At 49.2% G+C, this 19,522-nt stretch overlaps 1 protein-coding gene across 1 annotated transcript in view; it reads left to right on the top strand.

Annotated features, from left to right (window-relative positions):
* Positions 1-250: 250 nt before the first annotated feature.
* The window catches only part of KIAA1755 (KIAA1755 ortholog), a 44,129-nt gene continuing 24,857 nt past the window's right edge, over positions 251-19,522 (top strand). Inside the window, exons 1-4 of the mRNA XM_060078002.1 lie at positions 251-309; positions 12,011-12,208; positions 15,686-17,024; positions 17,512-17,709. Coding sequence (XP_059933985.1) covers positions 307-309; positions 12,011-12,208; positions 15,686-17,024; positions 17,512-17,709 — 1,738 coding nt within the window. The 5' untranslated portion in view covers positions 251-306. The remainder of the gene's footprint in view (positions 310-12,010; positions 12,209-15,685; positions 17,025-17,511; positions 17,710-19,522) is intronic.

A 19,522-nucleotide genomic window follows, 5' to 3' on the forward strand; every position in this document is an offset into this window, starting at 1 on the left:
CGGTGATGGCCCGGCCGGCGCCGCCCGCGGCTCTTCCAGTCTCTCCCTGTCTCCAGTCTCGGTCTCCGCGCGTCTCTCCCGCACCCCTTCTCTCTGTCTCTCTCACCGTCTCCCCAGCTCCCTTCGAAGATGAGGCAGGGGTCGGCGCCCAGGGCCAGCCCGCTCCGCCCGCTCCAGGGCTAGGCGGGGGGCCGGGGGCTGCACCGGACAGACCGACGCGCGGACCGGACCCAGTGAGCCGTCGCCCAGGAGAGGAGCAGCCGCCGCCGCCGCCACCGCCACCGCCACAGCTTGTACCCCGTCACCATGGTAACGCCTGCCAAGGCCTGGAGCACCTTGCCCTGTCCCCTTTTGATGGGGCACAGCCCTCGAGGGGGTGTCCAGGGCAGACCCCCTACCTTTGACACTGAGACAACCCTCAGTTCCTGGCTGGGAGTCTGTGCTTAACTGCCTCCACCAGCAGGGGAGGGGTGGAGGGTGCAGGAATCCATCTCTGGCAACGATGTCCTCGCCATCTGTCCATGTGTGAAGTGGATGGAATAAGACTGCATGTCTGGTAAACTTTGATACTGCCCTGTCCCATGGCACAGATCAGAGCTGGAAACCTACCTCTGCGCCTTGGACAAACTTGGGGTGGTGTTGCATTTCAGACTTGGGGCTGAGGGTCAGATATGCCCACTGTTGCCACACGAGTTTGGATGGGGTTGGGGGTTAAAGTCCCCTCTCAGCCCAGTCAGGCAGCACAGGGCAAGGCGGGTTAGGGTACAGAGTGGAGAGGAGGGAATTGCTCACCAGAACTTGGGGTGGTGTTGCTCCTTTAGACTCAGGGCAGCAGTATCAGATCTGCACATTGGCCCGACATGAGGTGCTCCCATGGGAATTGGGTGGGGCGCTAGGCCTAGGGGAGGGGGAGGGCAGAGGGCAATACCCCACACCGTGTCTTCCTGGGCTGGCCCCTCAAGAAGGCTGCGGTGTTGTGTGTTTGTGTTTGTGTCAGTATCTGGTAACAGAAAATGAAAGAAAAGCCTGTTAGCAGGGAATCTCAGCCCAGCTCCAGCCAGGCGGAGGAGCCCCAGGCCGGTTCACAGGAGCAGTAGGGATTTGGAAAAGGGCTGTGGGGACAGGTCATGACTTTAGCCCCTTGACTGTGATCGACCAGGTTGAATTTGTGTCGGTTGAATTTGTGCACACGCAGAATTCTCTACAGACATGTTCACACATATACACAGAGAGCATCCAAACATGCTCCCACTGACTCCCACGGCTGAATACACGTGCCCTCTCACACATGAGCCATGTCCACCTGCTCTCCCGGATTGCTGGAATATGAGCATACACCTGCATACATACTACAGACATACTACAAAACCAGGCTTCTAAATCCATGTACTGCAGGGCAGGTGTACACACACGTCACTCTTGGAGCTGTTCGGCAGTAATCATCATAAGCTAATGGTTATTCACCTCTCACCACAGGCAAGGCTCTGAGCTGGGCAATTTACATGCGGGAGATCACGTAACTCACACCTAGTCTAACAGTAAACCTGCTGGTGTCTCCACCCCACAGATGGAGACCCAAGGCTCTGGGAACTTAACTGGCTGCCCAAGGTCACTCTACCAGGAAGTGGCAGTCAGGACAGCCTGAATTCTGAACCTGACTCGGCTGTCATGGCCACCCAGAGCCACCTGCACCAAGTGGTGTTTGCCAAACTTTGCCTGGCTTCAGACTTAGCCCAATTATTAGTTTTCGAATCCAGAAATTCCTTGCTGAACCCCAGACCCCTCAGATCAAGGGTCAGGGACTGGGTGGCTCCTCTCAGAGGGTGAACAACTCTTTTCTGAATGGGAGTGAGGGACAAGTTTTCCTCCCACCTTTGTCTTTAAATATTAAAGGTTGTCACCTGCCCATCTCTCTATACTCCAGCCACTCTGACTTTGGTTCAGAGCCTCTTGTGTTTCGTGCTCTCTCCTGCCACAGGGCCTTTGCACATCCTGTTCCTGCTAAGTGGAGCACCTTCCCCTAATGAATTCCTGTTCATCCTGTGAATCTCCACCCAAATGTCACCTCCTCAGGAAAACCTTTCCCGAGTCCCCTGACTTTCACTCTAGCATGCTGTATATCTCTCCTTCATGGTACCCATCACAGTTGTAATGTTTGTGGGGCAATTTGATTAATGGCTATTTAGTGTTCTGGGGCAGCCCAAGGTCAGAGCATCTTATGACAGGGATGTAGGGTTTATCCCATCCCACATTTCTGAAGTTTCAGTATTGTCATAACAAATTTTGCATATCCACTTACTGGATAACGTATTATAAAAAAATTATAAAATTTACTACTTATTATTTGCTTAATATTTTTCTTTAAATCAACTTACTTTATAAACTGAAAAATATATTTAAATAGGAAATTTTATATCATGACCATGAAAAATCAGTATTCATTGTCATAAATAGAAAGTAACTGTCAAAATACGTACAATGAAGGCAAATATATGTTAGAAAATTCTGGCTCGATCAAGTTGGCTATGGATGATTCTAAGCCTGAGGACGATTTTCTTTTTCTTAAAAGGAGTAATAACTAAGTGTCTGAGAGGTATCCAAGGTATACTGGCACTGGGGCTTCCCTGGTGGTGCAGTGGTTGAGAGTCCGCCTGCCAAGGCAGGGGATGCGGGTTCGTGCCCCGGTCCGGGAAGATCCCACATGCAGCAGAGAGCCTGGGCCCGTGAGCCATGGCCGCTGAGACTGCACGTCCGGAGCCTGTGCTCCACAACGGGAGAGGCCACAACAGTGAGAGGCCCGCATACCGCAAAAAATATATATATATATATACTGGCACTGAACTTTCTCTTTGGTGTCATCAAGAGGACTGGGAGAGAATTGGAGTAACTTTCTTACTGTGATTTCACATCAAGTTCGTGTCCCTCCCACATCGTCTTGTGGGCCACCTGTGATCCCATCGCATGCTTTGAGAAAAACTGATTGAGTCCAATTCAGTTCATTCAGCATTACCAAAGTACTTACCTGATGGTGGTCCCCCAAAGTACCTACTGTGTGCCAGGCCCTGTGTAAGGATCAGGGCCTGGAGATGAGTCAGCCCTGCTCCCTGCCTGGGGGGCTTGCAGTCCCTGGTGAAGGCAGACCATTCACTGAGAATTCTGTGCTGTATGATGGGTAGTGGGAGTCTATCCCTTTGCCTAGAAGCACATGTATCATGAAAAAGAGATGCGGGTCCAGCAGGGCTCTGAAGGGTGGGAAGGAGCTCACCCAGTCTGGAGAGGGGTGAGTGGGAGTTCAGGCAGTGCTTCCCAAAGTGAGGAACCCACCAAGGGTCCTAGGAGGGGAGACTTTTGATGGCACTTAGATGAACATTTTTTATATAGCTTTTCATCTTAATGGGTGTTAGGAAGTGATTTAAACAGCACAATCACATGATAATAAATATAAATAAATTTAAGTTGAAAATGAAGTGACAAAAAGACTAAAATGAAGTAAATAATTAATATTAAGGAAACAATAAATTAGGTTAGGTGAACAGCAAGAAAAACTCATGAATGCGACGCATGGGTCTTCGGGAAGCCCCGAGCTACAGTGTTGTGTGTATTAGACATAGGAAGGGTATCCTGGGTGTAGATTGATGGGCCACTGATGCCAGGCTGAGTAGCTCAGGCAATGGGGAGCCACTCAAGATCGCTGAGCAGTAGAGGGTCACAGTTGGATCTGTGTGTTAGAAAGGCTATTGTCGTGGCCAAAGGGGAGCCTGGCCTGGTGGCAGAGAGCCTGGGGAAGAGGCAGAGGAAATGGGAGTTATGTGGGCAGGTTCATACCCCAGCTCTACCATATACTTGGGCTCAGTTTCTTAATCTGTAAAATGGGAATAAATATACCCATCCCATAGAGTTGTTGGGAAGATGAAATAAAAGAATGTACAAAAAGTTCTTAGGATAAGGCATGTCATAGAAGCCTTGCTCAGTAAGAAGAAGCTCTAGTAAAATTGTTATTATCCTATGTGGTTTAGGTGCGGGATGGTGAACCCCAGGGCAGAGGCAAAGGGGATAAGAGGGAAAGGAACAAACACAAAACTAAGGCCCAGAGAGGTGAACTGACTTGCTCAAGGTCACACAGATGATACATAACAAAGCTGGACTTGAATGTGGGTCATCTAACGCCCACTTGTTTCTCAGTTCACTGCATCTGGGTTGTTTTTCCAGTTTCTGAAAGGTTTTATTAAGGAGCCAATTCTCACTCATACTTCCACCCACACAAAAAAGGATTTAAAGCAGGAGAAGCTTTAGTTGGATGTGAGCAATAACTTCCTGGCAGCCAGAGCAACAGAACGCTGGGTTTAGACTCTCCAGCCTGGAGAAGTTCAAGAGGAGGGCCCCTGGTATTGAGCCTTGTGGTCGCAGCTTGACACCCACTGGGCTGCATCTGGCTTACAGATGTGTTTGGTTTGGCCAACCTTTAAAATTTTGGGAGGTTTTACTAAAATTTCAATAGACCTGGCAATGCTGGGCAAAGACAACTCTTGGCTGGAGCTGATGAGATGCGGTGTGTGCCCCAGGCCCCACCACTCCCTATTGTTTCCCTGACACTGAGGCCGACTGTCAGGGGCCACTTACCAAGGGGCTAGAGGGGTTATTTTCTCACACTTGGACCAATTCTGTCTTCCATGTCAACTCTCAGGACCCTGTAGGCATTTGTATTTGTGGCTGCTGGTTTAGACCCTCCCTGGACCTGAATAGGGAGATGGATGAGACAGACCTTTGTTAACTTTCTCACCAACTATGGGTTAACTGATCCCATTTGGGAGCCATCCCAGCTCCAAACCTTCCTGAACCTGATTGTACCTTGAATTCTAGAATGGCCCCGCTTGGAAGGGCCCTTAGAGATAGATAAGCCCAATGGTCCCATTTTACAGACGGGGAAACTGAGGCTAAGATAACCCAGTGAGTCAAGGGTGGAATCTCACCTTTCCTAGGCGTTTCTGCCACGGAGAACAGGGGTTGAAGGTAGTAGCCCTCGGACACTGCCTACCTCAGCTTTTCTTAGTTCTCTCTCTTCCCAAGCTAGGAGGTGTCGATGCTAAGTGATGCTAAAATCTTTGCCTGTTGGAGTAAATGGATAAATCTGGACCTTTAAGAAGAGTTCAGCCCACCTCTCAGAAGGCCCAACTAACAGCATCTGGTGAGACCATTTAAAAAGGGAACCAGACTTAAAAACACACACACACAATCACACTTTTATATCCCCACCCCCAATTATAAGAGCTCCACAGTCTGGTAACTGAACGTTTGGAAAATCCAGCAACTATGAGGAAAATTAAAACTGTGACTTACAAGGCCCCTGTCCCTCACAGCCCTCAGGGGTAACTGCAGTTCACACTTTATTTCATGGCCTCTCGGCTTACACACATTTTTACACAGTGGAGATCACACTGCATGGGAATTTTTTTTAAAATTCCAATGGTCAGAAGAGTAGTTACTGCTGGACTGGGGGCTTGGCCTTGGAGGGGGCTTCTTTCTGGGGTGGTGGAAATCTTGTCTGTCCATCTGGGTAGTGGTTCCAAGGGTACATATAGAGGTAAAAATGCATCAACCTATGCACTTTATACTTGTTCATTTTACTTGATAAGACTTAAGATCACAATAATAATAGAGGCTCATTGCAAAGACATTGATCAGAAATTTACAAACACCTGTACTCCTACTCCTCCTTTGCCCAGACAGGACTGCTGGGAACAGACACTCTTCTGTGTCCTTTGGCACCATACAAGGTTCCTTGGGTCAGTCCAGAAGGTCTGTGAGCATCATATAGGTGCCAGCCCCCTTGGTGGGCTCCATCTCTGGCCCTGAGTCGCAGGGAAGGGGGCTGAAGGGCTTCAGACTGGCTCTGGCCTGTGACACCCTCTTCTTTCTCAGCTCACACCATCTCCTGCCTCAGCTCCTGTCGAGGAACAGTTAAAGGCCCGGCTGGGCTACGCTTATGGGGGAGGAATGGAAACATGTCGATTAAGTTTCACGGAAATCATTTTGAGGGGCCCACGTCTGGCCGATGGTGTTTGGGTTCCTGTGGTCCCAGGCTAGGCTGCCCGTTTCATTTTGAGTGGAGAGTAGCCAGCTTTCCTCCCTGCAGCCGCCTGGGCCTTGTCACCGTGTGCTTCCCCCAATACTTAGACAGCTTATGAGCCCCTGGGGCTCAGGCCTGTAGCAGGTAATGCTCTGGCCAAGAGCTCGGAGTCCCGTTGACTTGGAACATTCTTCCTTTTTACTGGCTGCCCCTTATATGGTTACAGTGTGCGGCCCGCTGAGCCAGTGTGTGAAAGCCAAGGCGTTCCAGGCTGCAAGCCTTGGTCTGTGAGAGGCAAACATCATTATTGGGCCCCACTTGAAACAGTGCAGGATAGACAGCTGGGAAGGCCGCCTCCAAGGCTGGTGGCTGGTGGTGGCCCCAAGGCAGACACCCAGGGACAGAGGCAGGGGGTAGACTTGACCCGTCCAGACCTGCGTTGGATCCTGGCTCTGTCTTTCTCCCCTTCTCTGTGATCTTGGACCAGATAAAGAGTCTTAGTTTCTTTATCTGTAGAATGGGATGTTCCTACTTTGCCCCTAGGATGGTTGTGTGGCCAAGAAAGAGAATGTGAGTAGAGGGCCTGGTGAATCACAGGCACCTAGAAACTGTCATTATTATGGGGGTGACCCTTGTGGATTCAGGAAGGGACCAGGAGGGGAAAGATGTCTTCAAACAGAGGCTGAGACTTGAGCTTTGTCCGACGGGATGAGTGAAAATAAATAACAACAGCAAAAACAACAGCAGCAACAACATTACTTTTCTTAAGACTCCTATATCTGTTATCCCCTTCTATCTCCAGAATAGTCATCTGAGCAAGGCAGGATGGGAACTAGAATCCCCATTTACAGATGGGGAAACTGAGGCAGGTCACTGTTTTCCAGAAGTTGGAATTCAGACCAAAGTTGAGACACAGGTGGTCACAGACCAAAACTAAATAACACGGAATCGTGTGGTGAGAATCGGTCTCTTTTGAACTCTCCTCTGATCTTCTGAGGACCCAGGGAGAAAGTCTCCCTCTGGTGAAAAGATGTCTTTAACACCTTTCTAGGGTGTGGCAATCTCCTTTTGGAAGAAAGAGAGATGTCTTCACTTTCAGGAGATCACCAGATGTCCCTAGAATTTAATGGCAGTATTTCTTCTCATTGTTTACTTTTTCTTGTCAATATTTTTTTTTACTGAAGTATAGTTGATTTACAAGGTTGTGTTAATTTCTGCTGTACAGCAGAGTGGTGCAGTTATACATATGTACACATCCTTTGATATTCTTTTACATTATGGTTTACCGTTGGATATTGAATATAGTTCTCTGTGCTATACAGTAGGACCTTGTTATTTATCCATCACTTTTTCTTTTTTTTTTTTTTTTTTTTAATTTTATTTATTTATTTATTTATGGCTGTGTTGGGTCTTCATTTCTATGCGAGGGCTTTCTCTAGTTGTGGCAAGTGGGGGCCACTCTTCATTGCAGTGCGCGGGGCCTCTCACTATCACGGCCTCTCTTGTCGCAGAGCACAGGCTCCAGACGCGCAGGCTCAGTAATTGTGGCTCACGGGCCTAGTTGCTCCGCGGCATGTGGGATCTTCCCAGACCAGGGCTCGAACCCATGTCCCCTGTATTGGCAGGCAGATTCTCAACCACTGTGCCACCAGGGAAGCCCCATCACTTTTTCTTTTAAAAATAGTTTATTTTTCTAGAAATTGAATGGTAAAAATAGATTTTATATAATAACTGTGTAATTATTTTATAGTTCTATATTAAATTATTTATATAAATATATACATAGCTATTATAATCATACATATAAATATACTTATGAATAAATATAAAAATATATATTTAAATAAATTTTAAAAATATAAATATATATATTTAAATAAATAAAATAAAAACCACCCAATGCATCATTGATTTATTTTTGGAGTTACATTCTATTTATGCCAATTGATACTGATTTTTCCACTTAAAGTAGTGATATCCATATAATAGTAACTATAATCTGACTACAAAAATAGAAGTGATGGCTGTTGTTTAAAGAGCACCTACTGGGCTTCCCTGGTGGCGCAGTGGTTGAGAGTCCGCCTGCCGATGCAGGGGACATGGGTTCGTGCCCCGGTCCGGGAAGATCCCACATGCCGCGGAGCGGCTGGGCCCGTGAGCCATGGCCGCCGAGCCTGCGCGTCCGGAGCCTGTGCTCCGCAACGGGAGAGGCCACAACAGTGAGAGGCCCGCATACCGCAAAAAAAAAAAAAAAAAAAAAAAAAAAAAGAGCACCTACTAAGTGCTAGTCCTGTGCAGAGAATCTACATGTATTCTCTCACTCAACCTCACTCAACTCTTTAAGACAGGTACAATGACAGTCTCCAGGTTTTTCTTTGTTTTGTTTTATGTATTTATTTGGCTGCGCCGGGTCTTAGTTGCAGCGTGCAGGATCTAGTTCCCTGACCAGGGATCAAACCTGGGCCCCCTGCATTGGGAGTGTGGAGTATTAACCGCTGGACCACCAGGGAAGTCCCAATCTCCAGCTTTAAAGATAAAGAAACTCGGGCTTCCCTGGTGGCGCAGTGGTTGAGAGTCCGCCTGCCGATGCAGGGGACGTGGGTTCGTGCCCCGGTCCGGGAGGATCCCGCATGCCGCGGAGAGGCTGGGCCCGTGAGCCATGGCCGCTGAGCCTGCGCGTCCGGAGCCTGTGCTCCGCAACAGGAGAGGCCACAGTGGTGAGAGGCCCGCGTACCGCAAAAAAAAAAAAAAAAAAAAAAAAAAAAATAAGGAAACTAAAGCAGAGAGGGGCAAGTAACTTGCCAGGTCACATGACCAGTAAGTGGCAGAGCCAGAATTTGAACTTGGGCAGTCTGGCCACATTCTCATAACCAGTATGGTGACATAGAGTCTCCATTTAAAATGCAATTATGTACATTTTTTAAAGTAAGTGGGTTTGGGGAAAACCAGTAAGTGATAATAGTACAAAAGGTATTCAGCTGTGCTAACATTCATGAAGATGACAGTGAATGATTAAATTTCCAAAAACAAAACAAAATACAGCTAGCCCAACTCCATGTGCACACGAGGAAAGAGAGGGAAAACGATTACTCAAGGCAGCACAGTGAAGTAGAACCTAGGAGAGGGGAGGGATGTGGCAGGGGAGGGGTATTGGCCTAACTGACTTAGTGTGTCTATGTATTCACGGATGTCAGAGATGTCAGATGGGGTCCCCCAACTTCCTGTCCTCACTGCTGTCCTCAGTATTACATGGTCGGGGAGGGGAGGTGGTATTGGGCATGCTTGGGGTTTGGCCTTGCTTGGAGGAAGGTGAGGCATTGGAAGAGGTCACGAGGCCAGATGAGCCTTTCTCTGTTCTGCCAAATTGAACTCGCACCCCGACTTCAATGTGAAAGTAGCCCCTCCTCAGCTTGTACACTTGTGTGTGTGTGTGTGTGTGTGTGTGTCCCCTCTGGGCTTACCAATGACGGTGCCAGGACCCTTTTTCCTTCAGAATGGGGGCTGTAGACATTCATTCATTCCTTCATTCATATATTCATTCTATAGATAGCGATGGAGGGCCTACCTTGTGCTCAGCTCTGTGTGGGTGCTGGGGACACAGCAGTGACACCAACATTTGTCTGAATGCCCCGGGCTAGTGTCTCCTATTTTACGGCCTCCTGGCATTAGAATCTTTCTGGGATGGAGACATGCTCTCTTCCTCTCCCTCAAAGTCTTTATTTTATTTCCCTGTCTCCAGGGGCTTCATTTATAAGTGATTTTTCTGTTCTAAATAAGCTCCCTTTATGCTGGATTCTTGTTTATTCTCATCTTCCTTTACATCCTTCAGCGATACATAGACTCAGAACTTGCAGCCAGTCTGGGGCAACCAGAATGGCTTTCATCAGGCTTTTTTAAGAGTCGAAAATCACAACCCTTGGATCCTAGTACCATACCTGGTTGGGATCCTCTGGCCTTGTCCCACTTGCCTATTTTACAGATGGAAAAGGTGTGGTCCAGAGAGGGACACTTTATTTTTCCCTCCACATTACTGAGCACCTATATTGTGCCAGGCACTGAAAACCCTAGAAGAATAGGAGTCAGTGCCGGCTGTGTTAGTTTCCATTGCTGCTGAAATTAACGACCACAAATTTAGTAGCTTACAGCAGCATAAATGTGTCATCTTGCAGCTCTATAGATCAGCTGTCCAACGTGGGCCTCGCTGGGCTCAAATCAAGGTGTTGATGGGCTGCATTCTTTTCTGGAGACTCTCAGTGAGAATCTGTTTGCCTTTCCCAGCTTCCAGGAGTCGCCCACATTCCTTGGCTTTGCCTCCGTTTTCAAAGCCAGCAGCATTGCCTCTCTCTGATGCTTCTTCTACAGTCACCTTTCCTTCTGACTCTCGCCCCTTCTGCATCCTCTTCTACTTTTGAGGACACTTGTGATTGGATTGGACTCACTTGGATAGTCCAGAATAATCTCCCTACTTTAAGGCCAGCTGACTGCAACTTTTATTCCATCTGCAACCTTAATTCCTCTTTGCCATGTAAGGTGCCAGAGATCAGGGGCATTGGGCGGGGGGGAGCATTATTCTGCTTACCACTCCTGTCCTCAGGGAGCCCTGGGTCCACTGAGGGAGACAAAAATCAGTGTGGGATTTGCCATGGGAGCCCAGAAATGGGGACACCTGACCCAGCTAGGGTGGGAGTGGGAGATCAGAGAAAATCTCCTAGAAGAGACGAGGGCTGACCTGGATCTTGCAGAACGGGGAGTTAGCCTGGTGGGAATGGAAGTAGAAGGCATCCCTGGAGGAAGGAACAGCATGTGCGAAGTCCTGGAGGCAAGGGAGGGAACGTGTGTGTCATAGTGGCAGAAGCCTAGGGAGAGCAGTGAGGCTGGAGGTGAGGCCAGGTGCTTTTCGAAGGCAGTGGCGAACTTTTGAGCAGGAGACTGACAAGGCCAGATTTGCATTTGAGAAAGATCACCCTGGGGTCCTGGTGGAGAAATGCCGGAGAGGAGGGAGACTAGAGATGGGAAACCAGTGAGGAGGTGATTCAGTGGAAGAGGTGATGGGGGCCTGGATCTGGGCGGGGCAGGTGAACAGAGCAGAGAGAGTGGGTTGGTGAGCTGATGGAGGCGAGAAGACTGTATAGGATGTGGCTGAGGGTTGTCTGTGGGCAGGGGAGGCAGGAGGAAGGGGCGGGATGATGAGCAGATTTCTAGTTTAGGAGTCTGACTGGATGGGGAGGCAATCACTAAGGTAGGGATGTGGGGAGAGGGGTAAGCTTAGGAGGGTATTGAGTTAGATTTATGTATTGATGGTCTGTGCCCCATAAACATCTAGAGGAGGCATCCTGGATAGATGAAGATGGAGCTCGCATCAATCATATCAACTTGTGTCAGTTAGTTACTGCTGTGTAACAAACCACCCCAACTGAGTGGTATAAAACAGCAATCACTCATTATCGCTCATGCGTCTGCATGTGGACTGGGGCTTGTCTCATCTAGGCTGGGCTTCGCTGGTGGCTCAGCTTCAAACTGCAGGTGTGCAGGTCTGCAGGTCAGCCAGGTGGCGAGATTTGGGGATGCTGACCTCTCCTTTCCCTCTGGCCCTGACCTGGATGCCTTCCCCTGTTTCTCTACTCCACCTTGGATCAGCAGATGACATTTGAGCAAAGATCTGCAGGAGGTGAGGGAATGAGGATGTCTTAAGGAGGAGTATTCTAGGCAGAGGGAACAGCCAGTGCAAAGGCCCTGAGATGGGATTGTGCCTGGTATGTTTGAAGAACAGGAAAGAAGGCCAATGTGGCTGAAGGGGGGTGTGTGAGTGGGAGGGTGTAGCAGAGGAGTTCAGAGTTAGCAGGAGCCTTAGTTATCTGAGGCCAGGAAGGTCAGGGGAAGTGGCCCCTACCCTTATTATTATTGCTACTATCACTTTTCATCCTCTCCTCCTGTCCCCCACAGGACCCCCCATCCTTGGATGCAGCCATCCAGCATGCCCTGGCAGGCCTCTATCCCCCTTTTGAGGCCACAGCACCCACCATCCTGGGTCAGGTGTTCCGTCTCCTGGATTCTGACTTCCGGGGCGATGGACTGAACTTCCTCCTGGATTTCCTGATCCCTGCCAAGCGCCTGTGTGAACAAGTGCGCGAAGCAGCCTGTGTAAGTCAGAGGGATGTGGGACCAGGGGACAAGCTCTCCCAGAAGGCCAGGGGCTGGAGGTTTGCACTTTGACTAACAGGGAGGGAGGCCAGCCTTGTGGGTTCTCTGGACCCCCAGGGGCTGGCATTGTTGGCATCGTCTGGCTGTCTTGGCTGAAGTGGTGCAGCTTCAATGGAAATAGTAGAGAACGTCCCAGACCTTCCCTGGAGCCCTCATGGCATCAGGACTCTCACTTAGTCCCTGGAGACTCCTTCAACCCAGATCTCAGGGAGGCCTCTCCTCAGGCAAAGGGGAAAGAAAAGTGTTTTAGGCAGGACTCACTGGCTGCAAATGACAGATCCTTACTCAGACCAGGACAGGGTGATTCGGACCAGGGCCCGAGATGTTCCACTGATCAAACTCCTCCAGGACTCTTTCTGTCTCTTGTCTCTGCTTCTACTGCTTGCCAGAATCATTCTTACAGGCTAGGTGTTTCTCAAGGCTGGAGCCCAGGGCAGCACTAGGATCAAAATCCTAGTCTGGAGAGGAAAATGAACTCCTCCCCATCAGCTGCAGATAGAAAATCACAAGGAAGGATCCTGATTGGCCAGGCTTGACTCCTGTGTCCCTGCTTGGACCAATCACTGTGGCAAGAGGAATGGGGTACCAGGATTGGCCAGGCTTGGATCCTGTGTCCATGCTTGGACCAATTATTGCAGCCAGAGGAATGGGATACCAGGATTGGCCACGCTTGAGTCATACGCCTACCTCTAAGCTCAGAGGGTGGAGACTCTTTTAAGAAAGGGTGGGGAGAGGCCTTTGGAGACCAAAGCCTCAGATGCCCACTGCTAGAACTTACCCACACCCTTCACAGAGTTGCTGACTCCGCCCTACTCTTCTGTTATTCAGTGCCCACCCCTACTGCCCTAGCGTCAAGAATCGCTAACAGCATCTTAGGTCCTACTAGCCTTTCCTGAGTTTCTCATGCCTGTCAGGGACCTGGCACATCAGGAGGACAAATAAGCAGAGGGACCATGTACGTCGTTTCAGTGACAGAAAGAAATTGAATGTAGCAGCTCAAAGTTCAGGCTTAGGATCCAGAATTAGAGATGGTTGGAACTGGAAGGAAATAGAGCATTCATTTAAGCTCCTCAGCACAGTGCCTGACACACAGAAATAGCTCCATACACATTTGCTGTTCTTTTAGGAGAAGGAAGAGTCTTACTGAAACACTGCAGCCAGTTTCCACATATCCATGTTGACATTATTTAAGCCATATCCTCCCCATCCTTATTTCTTCTCCCTGACAAGCTGTACAACTGCCGCCTTCCTTTATTTGGCCACTAAAACTGCATTTGCACTCTTTCCCCATTTCTTTCAGGGACAAGGGTCACAACATTTAGATTTCTTTATTTCCAATTATCTTTAACTTTAATCATAATTATAGGTGAATTCGTGTCATCTCAGACCAGGGGGTAGTAGTGTGGGATTAATGTATGCCCCCAGGTTCAAATCCAGGCTCCATCACTATGAACTGGGGCATCTATGTCACCTCTCTGAGCTTCAGTTTTCTTATGTAGGAAGTGGGAACGTTAATAACACAGGATGTATGTACCTCACTGACATGATACACACAGCTTAGCTCAGAGCCTGGCATGAAGTAATTGCTCAGTAGCTGCTGGCTGTTACTTTCCCACTGTCTCCTTTCTCCCTCTGAAATAAGAATGTGCCAGCCTCAAAGTCTGCCTTTATAACCACCAGCACCCAGAAAGACAGCCACCATCAATGAAGTCTAGAGGGACTAAGGACAGATACAGCTGACTCCAAATGTGAAAGTCTAGGCACAAGTCCTGCTTTTGCTACTTTTCAGCTGTGTGACTATGAGGCAGTTCTTTAGCCTCGGTTTCCTCATCTGTAAAGTTGAGGAACTTTCCTGAACTGCCTGCACCACTGAGTTACTGAGAGTCCAATAAGCTGATCGTAACAGTCATTTCTATGGTGCTTTGCTATTTGCAAAATACCTCTGGACTGTTTCGTCTCGTTCACTGAGAAGGTGACGGAAAGGATGTTGTAAACAGCAGAAGGCTATGTGAAAAGGCTGGAGTAACACAGACTCGTGGAGTTTACGGAGATGAAGCTTCTTGGAGACAGCCGAATCTGCAGTGTAACTGAAATGAACTGGTTTAGCAACATGGTAGGTACAAGTATGGTCAGATCACATTATTTCCCCAATTAATAATTCCAGGAAACACCTGCTTAATTAACAGGAAGTTTAGTGTCACCCTCTGGAGGTCTCCTATATACACATCCAAATTATATGAGATTATCCAGGGCTTATTCAATCTGTAGGAATCAGATCAGACTCTTTTCCAAAAGTCAGGTAGAGAAAGACCTGTTGTCAGTCTGGTGGAGCTGTTGTTTCTGTTGTTGCCACATGGTGTCACTGTTGAACACTGGGTCTGCACAGCCCTGACAGCCCCCCCGGAGAGGCCCCAGGATGACTTGCTGTGTCTACCTATATAGAGAATTGCTGGCACCTTCTGTTTTAAATTTTTTTTTATTGTTTAGCCTCACCTGCTGTGTTGTTAACTGCTAATGGGAAATAAATAAATAATAAACAAACAGGTAAATATTCTGGGTCTGACTTTCAGACCCAGAAGAGCAGAATGATTTTTCAGGGCCATCCAGCAAGTTCGTGGCAGGGTCAGATTTCCTATCTTCTCACCTAGTAGTGTTTCTGCTTCACTCTGTAATCTCTCTACTTTACAAATTAGAGAATGGAACAAAGGCAGTAAGTAACCTTTTATAAAGATTGAAAATCCTACAATTTTTCAAAAGGTAAATATTGTCAAAGGGAGAGGGAAATAATATTTATTGAACGTCTACTTATTATATGTTATGCATTGTGTTGGTTTTTAAAAATACATAAATGTATTTATAATCTAACTTAATCCTCATACCAACCCAGTAATACCACTATGTATCATTATTCCTATTTGCAAATAGGGAAATTGAGACGCAGAGAAGTTAAGTCATTTGCACAAATGAGTGATTCAGACCTTGGAAGCCACATCTCCCTGGCCCTAAAGGGGAGGGTTTAGCTTGAACTGGCTTGAGAGAAGTTTTGATAGATGGAGAGGAGAAGGGAGCCAGCAGGACGATCCTCGTGGGAAAGGTGCTTGCTAACTGGTGCCTGGCACTCAGAGCTTTTCTCCTTTGGCCCAGTAGGCTAGCAAGTATTTTCAAGGTCAGGGCCAGGACTAAGGTGAGCAAGAGGCATGGGAGGCACAACATTTAAGGAGGCGCTCCCTCTTGGGGCTGTGTGACTTGCAGGATGCTGAGGGTGGGGCCTCCTTGGATGCCGTGTCCTAGGCACCTTTCTTGCCTCACCTGAGTCCCCGACCCGTTCAGGGCTCCTTCTGGGAGAGGGAAGGAAGCAAACCCGTGGGCAGGGTTTTCAGGGCCAGGTTCTCTGATGCTATCCCCTTCTCTCTGTAGAGCCCCTACTCACACCGCCTCTTCCTGCATGAAGGCTGGCCGCTGTGCCTGCGGGATGAGGTTGTGGTCCACCTGGCGTCCCTCAATCCCCTGTTATTGCGCCAAGGTGACTTCTACCTCCAAGTTGAGCCCCGGGAGGAGCGGTCTGTCTGCATCATGATCAAGTGCCTCTCGGTGGACCTCCACACAGTGGACACGAAGCCTGTTCCTGAGTCATCCTACCCTACACTTTTCACCCAAGCCTGGCTGGAGGCCATCAACAGTGACTTTGAGGGCAGTCCCCTACACAACTGCCTGGTAGCTTCAGAAGACGGGATTGCCCCTGTGCCCTGGACCAAAATAACCAGCCCAGAGTTTGTGGATGACAGACCCCAAGCAGTAAAAGTCCTCTCCCCAGCCTGGAGATCCCTTCAATTAGAGGCACTGGATTTGAGCAGCCCCCAAGAGCTGCACCAGGCCAGGTCCCCAGGCAGCCAGGTGCTACTTGCCCAGAGTTTGGCCAAGGGCAAGGGCAGGACACATGGGGACAAGTATCCAGGACTCATCAAAGTGGAGCAGGCTGGGCCTGGGGAGGTGGGCTTCAGGATGGACGAAGTGGCCAGCCAGGACTTGGAGGGAGATTATGTGGCTCTCCTGGACTTTTCCCAAGAGAACCGAGGAGGGTCTCCCAGTAAGGAGGTGGAGACATCCAGTGGGTTTCCTTCTGGGGCACAGGAGGAGCTCTCTGGAACTAAGGAAATCCCTTTCTCTCAAAGGATACTGCCTCTCTCAGGGGCCAATGGGGGGCCTTCTTTGGAAAAATGGACTTGTGAGAAGCCAGCAAGTTCGGGGGAGAAACCCTGTGTTTGGGACTTGAGGAGAAAGGTTAATCATAAAGTTCCCACCCAAGACTCAGAACACCAGCCCCAAGAGCCCTACCTCAGCGTCCTTGTAAACCCACTGCATTGTGCCTCTGGCCTCGGGCCAGGTGTCTCAGAAGCGCCAGCTCCCTCCAAGACACAGGCACCTCTGGGAGACTCAGAGAATATAGTCCAGTTCAATCTGGGAACAAAGCAAGCATCCTCTGCCCAGCTGCGCCCAGCTTCCCCCCATGCTTTTCCAGCCCCTGCAACCAAGATGGAAGAAAGGACCCAACAGGAAAATGGGAGACTTCCCAAGCCTGTGACCAAGCCGTGTCAAAACACTTCCCCCACTCCTGGGCTCAAATTCTCTTTCTTAAAGTGGCAGAGGCAAGGCCCTGTGACTCAGGAGAAAGCCTCGTTCCAGCATGACGGGCCCTGGAAAGTCTTGTGTTCACTTTACTCTCCCAAACCCAACCGAGACAAGTGCTTGGGGAAAGGTAAGTTGCCCACTCACTCAGCTGGACAGGGGAACTGTTCTCTGCATGTGATCAGGTGACAAGGTGGCACAGGCTGTCAGGGGCAGAGACCCACCTGGGCTGGCTCAGTCTCAGGGATTTAGAGCATGGGGTGGCATGTCAAAAGGCTTGAGGTCTCATGGGCCTGGAATTGGGCAAGGTTCTGTGATTGTGTTGAGATGGCCTGAGTCTACACCCCAGCTTGGCCACGCACTGGCTGGGTGACCTTGATCAAGGACGTAACCTCTCTAAGTCCAGGTCTCCCTGTCTATACAGTGGGGATCTCGTCTGCCTCCTCAAGTTGTTTTGAGGGTCAAAGACACACCAGAAGTAAGGAGCTTAGCACAATGCCTGCCCCATAGAAGGAGATCAATATTGTAAGCTGTTACTATTAGAATGTGAAAGAGAAAACATTTTCCCTGGGAAAATCCATCTTCTGCTTAACATTCTTTGTTGTTTTTTTCCCCAGCTGGAACAACTCAGACCAAAACATCTAGCCCAGACGCTGACTCAGACCCACTGACCGAGGAAAAGTCTGGCTTCCCAGAAGCTTCTGCAGGCCCTCCAGAAAAAGGACCCACTCTGAATGAGGAGCCCCCAGGGCCTGAGCCCAGGTTTGGGGCTCTGAGCATGGAGATCTTCCATTCCAGGATAGCATGCCTGCCAGGTCCTCAGGGATTGTAGGGGCAAATGGAGGTGGAGGGGAGAGAGCTGTGGGGATGGGGAATGGGGCTGGGGTCCCCGAGTACCCTCAGATGCGGGTGGGTATAGGGGAGGCAGGGAAAGTCCTAGAGGCCTGTGTTCTGAATCAAGCCTCCCTGGGACTCGGATTCCATATGTTTCCAATGAAGGAGGTTAAAGCAATTTCTAGCAATCCATCCATCCATCCATCCTTCCACCTTACTTTCAGCGAGGCCATCAAGGTGGATGTCTTAGGTCAGGTTCCCTAGAAGCAGAGCCTAAGACAGGGATCCGTGAAAAAGTGATTTATTTTACTGAGGGTTGCTGTCAGGGGAAGGGGGTAAGGGAAGCAGGGCAGGGCAAGGGAGGAGCTAAGCCTGGATGTGGCCTGATTTCCCGGGGCGGGGGATGGGGGATGGGGGGTGGCTCCTGGAGCATGAATTCCATCACAGAGGTAGTTCCATCTTAAGGTTCAGGGGCTGACTTTGGTACCCCTGGATCTGTCAGTCATCAACTGCAGCCTGATCCTGGGATGGGGATGCAGGGGAGCCCATGATCCAGTTCAGCCGAGGGTAATTCTTCAGACAAGGGGACATCTCTAAGCCAATTTACAGCCAATAATTACAGTCTCTGGGGGATGGGTGCCCTGGCCTGATGAAGGGGTCTGGTTGGGCATTAACATCATCCAATACTGAGAGCATTATCACTCCTGTTTAATATTTATTCATCTTTGCAATGAATATTTATTGAGTACCACTGTGTACCACGCCCTGGGCTTAGCACTGAGGATTCAGCAGGGAACCAAGCCTGCCCTCAGGAGGCCTATATTCTAGTGGTGGAGAAAATTCAACAGGTTATTACAATACAGTGTAAAAAAATTGTGACTGTGGGGCAGTACAGGGGGCTGTGGGAGGACAGATGTGGCCCCTGGCCCAGGCTTGGGGTGGAGAAAGTAATGTGAAGCTCAGTCCTGTGGTATGAGTAGGTGTTATCCATGTAAAGTGGTGGGAATGGTGTTCCAAGCTGAGGGAACAGCATGTGCAAAGTTCTGGCAGCAAGAGAAACCACTGCGCTTTCTGGGAACTGACTGTTCTGCAATTCTGTTTTACTTCATAGACTTCTAAATCTCTGCAGGACACGTCTGTGGGTCCATTGCACTGTCACTTTGAAGCTCCTGGGGAGCATTGTCTGTCATCTTCTTGGTCCTCACTGTTGAAGCTCATGCTGTTTATTCCCATATTAATGTACACAGAATCTCACGATCCTTTTAGGGCTGTCATGTTACAAGAGCTCAGATTTCATACATCCAAGTCCCTGTTCTTAGAGGCTAGAGACCTTCATTCTAGTTCCAGCTCTACCCCTAGCTCCCTGTGTGATCTTGGAAGAGTCACTTGCCCTCTCTGAGCCTCATGCTCCTCTGTGTGTAAGAGGAGAAGGAGAGGAAGCAGATTGGACTTGACTCGTTGTCACTCTTTCCACAATTACTCTCTTGTAATTTGTTTGGCTTGCAACGTATACTGATGGGCCCCAAGTGCCCGAACAGTGCCTGGCACATAGTCGGTGCTCAAAAATACTGGAGTGAATGAACGTTCTCCACATGGACGTTCTTTCCGTTCCCTTCCTCAGCCTCCTCTTCATCAGCGATCTTGTCCTCATTACCCCAGCTACTCCTCCCATGGCTGTCCCCCATAACTCACTGCTCCCTCCCTCATTACAGTGTCTCTCTTCCCAGATCACACATTACCTCAATTTTTTTTTTTTTTTTGCGGTACGCAGGCCTCTCACTATTGTGGCCTCTC

The sequence above is a fragment of the Mesoplodon densirostris genome, chromosome 16 (genome assembly GCF_025265405.1).
Source record: "Mesoplodon densirostris isolate mMesDen1 chromosome 16, mMesDen1 primary haplotype, whole genome shotgun sequence".
Lineage (NCBI taxonomy): Eukaryota > Metazoa > Chordata > Mammalia > Artiodactyla > Ziphiidae > Mesoplodon > Mesoplodon densirostris.